At 51.6% G+C, this 9,660-nt stretch overlaps 1 protein-coding gene across 1 annotated transcript; it reads left to right on the top strand.

The window, feature by feature from the left end:
- Positions 1–5,656: 5,656 nt before the first annotated feature.
- On the top strand, positions 5,657–9,391 carry LOC146420628 (zinc finger Ran-binding domain-containing protein 2-like). The gene is made up of 6 exons (XM_085048076.1): positions 5,657–5,790; positions 6,041–6,093; positions 6,274–6,382; positions 7,285–7,367; positions 8,799–8,875; positions 9,182–9,391. Exons 1-6 carry the CDS (start codon positions 5,735–5,737, stop codon positions 9,374–9,376), a joined length of 573 nt encoding a protein of 190 aa, XP_084904202.1. The 5' UTR covers positions 5,657–5,734; the 3' UTR covers positions 9,377–9,391.
- The last annotated feature ends 269 nt before the right edge of the window (positions 9,392–9,660 follow it).

The raw sequence follows: 9,660 nt of genomic DNA on the forward strand, positions 1-9,660 counted from the left end.
GCTGAGCTCAGCAAAGCTTGATCCCATCTTGTGCTGCTTGACTCCTTAAATGATGATCTTTGGCCAACCTGGCTTTTAAAAAATCCATTTTAGATCTCCTTTTCACCTGCCTCACCTTTGCTCCTACACTTGTCCATTACAGGCTTTTGCTCCATGAAATTTGTGCTCAAATCAGGTTCTCTGAAGCACAGTAATTAATGCTGTCATGAGGGTGTTATTTATCCTGCATCTCACCCCAGGGGTGCAAATACACCTTGGAAACGTATCAATATTGGCTTATTTGTGTCTATTTTCCTGGAACACGTCAAGGACACATCAACACTCCCTCCAAGGAGCAGGTTTGGAGAATTGATTGCTGCTTTTGCTGCTGGGATTGCCATTCCTGCAGTGCCACAGGAGCTCCAGGATCATCCCAGCATCCCACAGGTCCCAGCTGTCCCCAGGCTGGAGTGCTGGGAATGCCTGCTGTGCTTTCCAGAGGCACTGGAATAGCAGAGGAGGAGGTTTTGGTGTCCTCACACAATGATCTGCACCAGCAGCGTGCTGGAAAAGGAACAAATGACAAGTTTTTGTGGGTTTTCTGCTCGTCTGACAGACTCCTCTGACTCCAGAAGGGAATCCTGCAGTCCTTTCCTGAAAGGCATCCCAGAGGAGAGGAACAGAAGGAAAAGTGAGAGGAAAACAGCAACGAGCAAGCACAGAGCAGTTTTTTGGATAAGCACAGAATCACAGACTGCTGTGGCTTGGGAGAGACCTCAGAGCTCAGTGACTTCCCTAAACAGCGAGGAAAATGTGCTCATTTCACACCTGCTTTGAAGGCTGAGCTTAAAAACCTGAACCTGACCTCCTGTGGCTCCAAGAGAGACTCCAGCCTGAGCTGCCAACACCAGGAAAATTGAGGGCAAAGAGATGTTTGGATGTCCCTGTCAGAGGAGTGAAGTGCATCACGAGGGCTGATTGATCCCCGAGCAGGAGCCCAGCGCTGGAGCAGCTGCCTGACAGGAGGGATTTGCTGCAGGAAATCACACATCTCCATCAACCTGAGGCTGCAGGAGAGGCTCTGGCAGTGATGGAGAGGAGGGGGAGAACGTGGTGCTGTTGTTTGGGAGCAAAGAGTTGATGAGGAGATGTGATGTGATCCATTGCCACCATCCCTGCCCTGGGACTGGTGAAATTCCATGTTTTTCTGGGATCACAGGGGCTGGGGAGACTCAGAGCAGAGCATGTGGGCTGAGAGGTGTCAAGGCTTCTCCTCTGAAAGCTGAGGTGGTTTTACACACTGCTCAGGCAGAGTATTCCCCATGACTGCCTCCCTAGTGAGAGGCAGAAATAGGGGATATTGGCAGAACAGAAAACAACACATTTAGGGGCAAACCAGAAGGTTGATGTAAAATGAAAACTTGCAAATCCAAGGAAACTGAGGCTGGGATTCTCCCTTCACTCCTTCCAGCACTGTGGCAGGAGGAAGGAAATAGCCAGGGGTGATCCACATCCAGCTGGGAAACACCTGGGCAGTGGGACACCTGTGGGACACCTGTGGGACACCTGTGGGACACCTGTGGGACATGTGTGCAACACGTGTGGGACATGTGAGTGACAGCTTGAATGACATGGAATCATCATGGAATCCAGACTGGGTTGGGCTGGGAGGGATCTCAAAGCCCATCCAGTGCCACCCCTGCCATGGCAGGGACACCTCCCACTGTCCCAGGTTGCTCCAAACCCTGTCCAGCCTGGCCTTGGGCACTGCCAGGGATCCAGGGGCACCACAGCTTCTATTAAAAGCTGAAAAGCCAACTGGGAACTGAAAAATAACCCAAAACTTTTAATTCATGACTAAAGCAAAGCCCCAAGGTCAGCCCTGGAGTCCCCAGACACAACCCAGTGTCCCATTCCGTGACTGTCCAGGATATTCCCTTTATGGATGAGCAGCTTTGCTGATGGATTTTTGTTGTTCTGCTCTTCTTTCCCGTGCTTCTCCCACGAAGCTCCATTTAAATCTCCTCTCCCCACATCCCAATAGCGTGTGAACACTTTTATTGGATTCCTGTTTCTATCACAGAACATTTGGCCTGCAGACGAGGGTAAGGAATTGATAATAACCCGGTAAATGAGAAATACATCAGCCATCATTTTCCTGTAATGAAACCGAGCAGTTGAGAATGAATCAATGTGCAGAAAACTGTTTAATTGGCCCTGCTCTAGACAGCCAATTCCTACCAGCGAGCCCTGAAAATCAGTTTCCTGAAGAAAAACTAAATGGTACAAAGGCCAGGGAGATCAAAGGCAGGTAATTAAAGGCAGGTTGTGGTGCTTCCAGCCCTTCCCATCCCTTCCCGGGGTGCTGTGTTTGTTCCACGCTCTTCACTCAGCAGCTCGAGGCTCCCAGGTTTTTAAGCACCACGTTAAAGCACTTCAGACATTGTTGATGCTTTCCAAGACACAGTAATAATAATAATTTTGGCCGTGGGAGTTAAAGGAGTGCAGTGCTTCCTGGCTGTTGTGGGTTCTGATCTGTGCTGCTGTAATTGCTCTCAGCAGCATGGGGAGCTCAGCTGCTCCAGCTCCTGGGACAAGCAGGAAAGGTGGGATGTGGGGATATTTTGGGGTGTCCAGGTGCCATGAAGCCCCTGAGGCACTGCCAGGTGGGGCTTTGTGTGGAATCTGAGGAATACTTGCTGGGAGGTTGGAGGATGCCCAGCTGGAGAGTTGGTCACCCATGCTTTGGTTCAGTGCCACGTTTGGTTGTAGAGTTTTCATGCAAGTGCTGAGGTTTAGATTTAGAGCAGGGATTGGGAAGGAATTGTTCCTGTGAGGGTGGGCAGGCCCTGGAATAGAATTCCCAGAGAAGCTGTGGCTGTCCCTGGATCCCTGGCAGTGCCCAAGGGCAGGCTGGACACTTGGAGCAGCCTGGGACAGTGGGAGGTGTCCCTGCCATGGCAGGGGTGGCACTGGATGGGATTTCATGTCCTTCCCAACCCAAACAGCTCTGGGGTTCCATTCAATTCCCTAAATATTTAATGAGCAGAGTTTAGCACACAGATTTCCTTCCAACATTCCAGCTCAGCCAGCAATTTTTGGCATTCAGCAGGACATCCCAGGAGAGGAATCCCTTCCATCCCTCATTAATTTATTCCCTGGGGCCCTACAGCTTTGTCTCCCTGCCATTACACCTCATGGCCAATATTCCCACTTCTATGAGAGGCTCTTCCCAGGAAGCACACGGGAATGTGAGAATTCCCAAGGCCCGGGGTTGTTCCCTCCCTGGAACCACCAGGAGCAGCTGGGTGGTGCCTGCTGGCCAGGAACAGGCAGGGAATACTGGGAATATCCTGCTGGCCAGGAACAGGCAGGGAATACTGGGAATATCCTGCTGGCCAGGAACAGGCAGGGAATACTGGGAATATCCTGCTGGCCAGAGGTGTGGCCGGAGCCAAGGACAATCCTGTGCCAAGGACAATCCACACTCAGGTCCCAGGCCAGCCACACACGGGGACAGTGATGGCATTTTTACTGGATCAATCGATCTGTTGGTATTTAAAACATTCCATGGAAAAGCAGGTGGTTTTTTCCGTGGAAAAAAGGAAACACTTGAGGAAACACACGTTCCTCAAGTGCCACCTGCTGTACTGACAGAACCAGGACACGGTGGCTGTGAATCCTTCCTTCCAGCAGCTTTGCACTGCCTCATCCCAAATTCCAGCCCAGCCCTTCCCTGGCAGCAGGAAAAGACAGGTTTGTCCTTCCTGATTGTTAGGGAGATTCCCCAAGTGGGAATTTGCAGAGCCCCTGCTTTGCACCTTTATAAATCAACAGCAATAGCACTGTCATCTTCCTCATCACCCGGAGAGGGCAGTGAGAAAATCCAGCTCCAGAAGCAGACTCCAGATGATTTTTCCACAGGATGTGGCTACAGGCAGAGAGGGAATAAAAACTAACAGGAAGGTAACATTTGCTGTGAATAAACAGGTTGTGTGGATGCAATTCAGGAATGCTGGTTCACCTGAGCACTGCAGATCCTGGCAGGTCATTCCCAGTCCAAAAAAAAGCAGGAAAAGGGATCAGAGGTGGTTTGAACGGAGCTGCCAGGAGAGCAGTGTGTTGGATGGGCATGGCTGTGACACCCTGGGGACACACAGGGAAGAGAGGACAGTGCCCCACGGCTGGCACAAACCACCCACTAACCACGGCGTGGTCATTAATCCAAATCAAAAATATTCATTTTAATAACAGCTTGACTTGAACAGTCCAACGTTGTTATCCCAGTGTGTCCTTCAGAAATTGGGAAAGGTTCTTCCCCAGAGGGTGTTGGGCACTGAACAGGGAATGGGATCATTCCTGAGGCTGCCAGGGATGCCCAGGGTGGGATTTTGGGATTGTCCTGTGCAGGGACAGGGGTTGGATCAATGATCCTGTGGATCCTTCCAGCTCAGGATATTCCATGGCTGTGATTCTGGGATACCCAGAACTCTCTCCCTGTTCCCACGGGGATTTCACTGGAGCCATCAGGGAGGAGAATGAGCCCCAGCCTCGTGTTTGCCGTGTGTGCCAGGAGGGCTTGTGTGATGATTTCAGGGTTTGTGTGATGGTTTCAGGGTTGTGTGATGGTTTCAGGGGTTGCATGATGGTCTCAGGGGTTGTGTGATGATTTCAGGGGTTGTGTGATGATTTCAGGGTTTCTATGATGATTTCAGGGTTGTGTGATGATTTCAGGGGTTGTGTGATGATTTCAGGGTTTGTGTGATGATTTCAGGGCTTGTGTGATGGTTTCAGGGTTTCTGTGATGGTTTCAGGGGTTGTGTGATGGTTTCAGGGTTTGTGTGATGATTTCAGGGTTTGTGTGATGATTTCAGGGGTTGTGTGATGATTTCGGGGTTTGTGTGATGATTTCAGGGTCTGTGTGATGGTTTCAGGGGTTGTGTGATGGTTTCAGGGTTTGTGTGATGGTTTCAGGGTTTGTGTGATGGTTTCAGGGTCTGTGTGATGATTTCAGGGTTTCTGTGATGGTTTCTGTGATCCATCAGCAGCTGGGACATTCCGGGTGTGTTTTCCGTGCAGCTGCAGCTCCAGCAGTGAGCGGAGAGCTTCCCGAGGGCTGGGCAGCTCTGCCGGGCTGGGGGAGACAGGGCGGGCAGAGAACCGGGAATGGGCTGGGTGGGGAGAACATTAAATCCCATCCATCCACCCTGCCATGGCAGGGACACCTTCTGCTCCATGGCAGGGACACCTGCACTGTCCCAGGCTGCTCCAGCCTGGCCTTGGGCACTGCCAGGGATCCAGGGGCAGCACAGCTTCTCTGGGCAGCTGGGCCAGCGCCTGAAACCCTCCCGGCACCCGTGCTGCCCCGTTCCATATCCCGCCCTGTCCCGTGCCCGTTCCATATCCCATTCCCCTATCCCGTTCCCCTATCCCGTTCCATATCCCGTTCCCGTTCCCCTATCCCGTTCCATATCCCGTTCCCGTTCCCCTATCCCGTTCCATATCCCGCTCCCCTATCGCATTCCCATTCCCATTCCCGCTCCATTTCCCGGCTCCCCTCACGGTCCCTCCCTCCGCCAGGGGGCGCTCGCTCCCCGCTCCCTCCACCTACGGCCGCGGCTGAGGTGTCCGCGGCGCTGCCTGAGCGCAAAGCGCTCCGGCGGAGCAGGGCGCAGGCGCGCGGCGGGCAGCGCAGGCGGGGCAGGCCCCGGGGTCCTGCGTGAGGCGCGGCGCGGCGCGGCCCGCTCGGCCCGAGATGGCGACCAAGAACTTCCGCGTGAGCGACGGCGACTGGATCTGCCCCGACAAGAAGTGAGGGGCGGCGGCGGCGGGGCACGGCCGGGGCGCTCCGGCAGCGGGAGGGCGGGCGGGAGCGAGGCGGGGAGCGGGACGGGGCAGGGGCGCTGGAGCCGCGGCCGCCCGCTCGGGTGACACGGCGCGGCCCGGTGCAGAGCTGGCTTTGCCGTGGGACAAACCCGGGTCAGGGCAGGGCGCTGGAGCTCCGCGCTGGGCGCTCTCCAGCCCTGGCTAACGCCGTCCCTCGTGTCTGCTCCGTGTCCAGGTGCGGCAACGTGAACTTCGCCAGGAGGACGAGCTGCAACCGATGTGGCAGAGGTGAGTTCACCGGCGCGCACCGCTCCCCTGCTCTGCTCCTGCCCCGCAAAACACCGTTAAAAATACTGATTCAACCCGCAGCTGTTTCAAAGTACCAGCTATTTTTGTTTTAAACCCTCCAATGTTTCCCCTGAGCGATGAGGCCGCTGTTTCAGCTGCTCTCGTGTCTCGCCCCTGCAGAGAAAACCACCGAGGCCAAGATGATGAAGGCGGGCGGGACGGAGATCGGGAAGACGCTGGCCGAGAAGAGCCGCGGGCTGTTCAGTGCCAACGACTGGCAGTGCAAAACGTAGGAGCTGAGCACACCCCTCTGCTTTGTCTTGTGAATTCCCTGTGCGCTGCGACAGGAGGGCTCGGAGCCACAGCCCGGAATTAATTAATTAATGGAGTACTCAATTAGCAGAGCAGCAGAAAGGTTCTAAATGGCAGCAGCCCAAGAAAAAGGTCATGTTTGTGTTTGATAAACTGAGACAGTTCCCGTGTTTTGGGGGAGTGTGGAGGTGGAAGTATCACCCTCGTGGCACTGGGAGGTTCTGCCTTCCCTGGGAGCTGCCCTGAGAAGCTGTGCTGCCCCTGCAACCCTGGGAATGTCCAAGGCCAGGCTGGACAGAGCTTGGAGCAGCCTGGGGCAGTGGGAGGTGTCCCTGCCATGGCAGGGGTGACACTGGATGGGCTTTGAGGTTCCTCCCAACCCAAACCATTTTTGAATTCCATTAAATTCCCTAAGTATTTGATGAGCAGAGTTTAGCACACAGGTAAATGCCTGGGTGCTTCTCCATGATACCAGCTGAGAAAGTTAAGCTCTAAACTGGGAACTGACAGCTGGAATCAAATGCTCTGGTTGTTTGAAGGTGCTTTCTGGGTGCTGCAAGGGAGAAGTGGAGGCAGGTGACTGTCACTGTGCAGTGGGGTTTGAGTGAGTCCAGGGAAGGCTCTGGAGCACCAGACTGATTCCATGAGCATTATTGCCACAGCAGCATTTTGTTAACTCCTGAAGTGTGGGTGCCACACTTGGAAATCAGGAGGAATTGAGCCCTTCCTGTGCAGCTGTGCTCCTGCCCATGCATTTGACTTCTCCCTGGATTTGTCCCTTCCTGTCACCTTCCAGAGTGCTGTCTCATCACTTCCCCTTTCATTCCCAGCCTGGGGGATGCTGTTTGCCATTTCTCTGTGTTCTTTCCACCCCTGCAGCTGTGGCAATGTGAACTGGGCACGGAGGTCAGAGTGCAACATGTGCAACACCCCAAAGTACGCCAAGCTGGAGGAGAGGACAGGTGAGATGGCTGTGCCTGCACTGCTGCCCTGCTGGCAGGAGTGGCTTTAGGGACCAGAGTGGCTGTTCATTGAAGGGAGTGTTTTCCCAGCAGAACTGGCACAGTTCAGCCCATGTGCTGGTTCCTGGCCTCGGTGAGTTGGTGCTGTGTGAAGTGGGAAATGAGGGAACATTCAGCCTGAGCTGCCCTTGTGTTGGATGTTGATGTCAAGGCTTTGGGCAGCAATGTTTTATTGATCTGCAGAGGCCTCCTGCAGGCTGCCCTGTGCAGAGGGCTGTGGAGATAAGGCTGTTATCTGCTCAGCAGGGCTGGGCTCAGTTTCAGCTCTCCTGTGGGAATGGGAGCCTCAGGAGCAGGATCTCCTTACAGCTCCTGCACTCTTCCCTCTCACCTGGGATCAGCCAGGGAATTTACTGCAGGAGGGGAACAGAATTTAATGCACACAGTGGGCAAAAAGGCAGAAAGAAAAGAAGTCTGGAGAAGTGCACCGAGCTTATTATTCAAAGGAAAAACAATACTTTATTATTGAATATTGTGGAAATAATAATATTAAAGAATATAATTATATCCCATATAGTTATTGTAATTGCAAATAATATATTTAAGAATTTGTTATTTGAATAATTTACTGAAGTGCTCCATAATTAATTAAGTTGATAAATACTTTCAGTGGAAGGTGTTCCTGCCCATGGCAGGGGGTGGGACAAGGTGAGCTTTGAGGTCACTCCCAACCCAGATCAGTCTGGGCTTCTCTGATAATTAGCATTTCATTAATTATTTGAGTTCTGCTGGCCTGCAGAGGAACTTGCAGAACCCCCAGCACATTGCACACTCCTGCAGTAAATTACAAAGTCAGCTGGGATGGAGATGAGCCCTTGGAGGTTTTTATGCTGCTGTGAGAAGGAATGGGATGGGAGGATTCTAAAGGCAGAAACTGGCAGTTGTACAGCTCAGAGCAGCCACATAGATATATATACATATATATCTGTACACACTCTCCTCATGTTCCACTCCCTGCTTTCCCATGTGGCTGCTCTGAGCTGGATTTGGGTTTTTGAGGATTTTGGTTTTTCCTCCATCCCAGCCCTTGGAGACATGCCTGTGTGCACCACCCCAAGGCAGCTTCAGGAGCTAAATGCAGCTTTGGGAAGCTGCTTTTGATCACAGCTGTAATCCTGAAACATCTTTTATTCTATTTCCATTCCTCTAAACATTCCTGCTGCTGTGCTGTTGGTGGGTCCTAATCCATTTCCTTAATTGGGTTTCCGAGGAGCTGCATTTAATAAACGTGTGTGGGAACAATTCATGTTCCTGCTGAGATCCTGTTACATCCTCCTGGCACATTCATCATTCCACGAGGGTTTGCAGAGCCCTGTGGCAGTTGATGTGCTCTGAGCAGCTGCAGATGGAGTTGTTTTGCTCTTTGCCAAGGCTATGGAGGAGGATTCAATGAACGGGAGAATGTGGAGTACATCGAGCGGGAGGAGTCCGACGGGGAGTATGATGAGGTAAGGGGGGGCAGGGATTACTCTGCAGAGACTCTTGTGTTTTATAAAAATATCCCATAAATTTAAAACACCAATGCTCAGATTCCCATTTATCTTCTCCATGGAGTCTCATTGTCCTCAAGCTGAGCATCTCTTAGAAAGTTCCTTGTTGCTCATTGATGATCCAAGATACTCCCCTTTCCTTGGGAGCAAGATCTTTGTTTAAATTGAAGTCTGTTCATTTTCTTATAGAAGCTTTATCAAAAAGTGCAGTTGGTGAATATTTTTGATTAAATCCTCTTCTAATCCTGGCATCAAATTCCTCAGTTTGGGCGCAAAAAGAAAAAGTACCGCGGGAAGCCGGTGGGTCCTGCCTCGATCCTGAAGGAAGTGGAAGATAAGGAGTCTGAGGGGGAGGATGAGGAGGATGAGGATGAAGATCTCTCCAAGTATAAATTGGATGAGGTAGGATGGTTTGTTGTTTTTAGGGCAATTTTTGATCATGATTTCAGCTGCCTGTAAAGCAGAGCTCTGGGAATAAAGGTGCCCAAAGCTGCTGGAAAAGATGTGCACAAGCTCTGCTTTGTTCTAAATACCTGCACTCAAAAATGGGCAGTTTGTTAAATCATAAATTACAGGCTTATCTCGGATCAGAACCCAAAATTCCAAGATCTTTATTTGGAGCCTGGGTGTGTGGTTACCAAGTATAGCAAGTGCTCTTGAGTTTTCTTCTTAGGCTTTTAAAACCACATGAGATTTATTTTTTATAAAATAAAATTAAATATTCTGAGGGTTTTTTTTCATCT

The sequence above is a fragment of the Lichenostomus cassidix genome, unplaced genomic scaffold (genome assembly GCF_008360975.1).
Source record: "Lichenostomus cassidix isolate B80296 unplaced genomic scaffold, HeHo_3.0 HiC_scaffold_522, whole genome shotgun sequence".
NCBI classification, from domain to species: Eukaryota; Metazoa; Chordata; class Aves; order Passeriformes; family Meliphagidae; genus Lichenostomus; species Lichenostomus cassidix.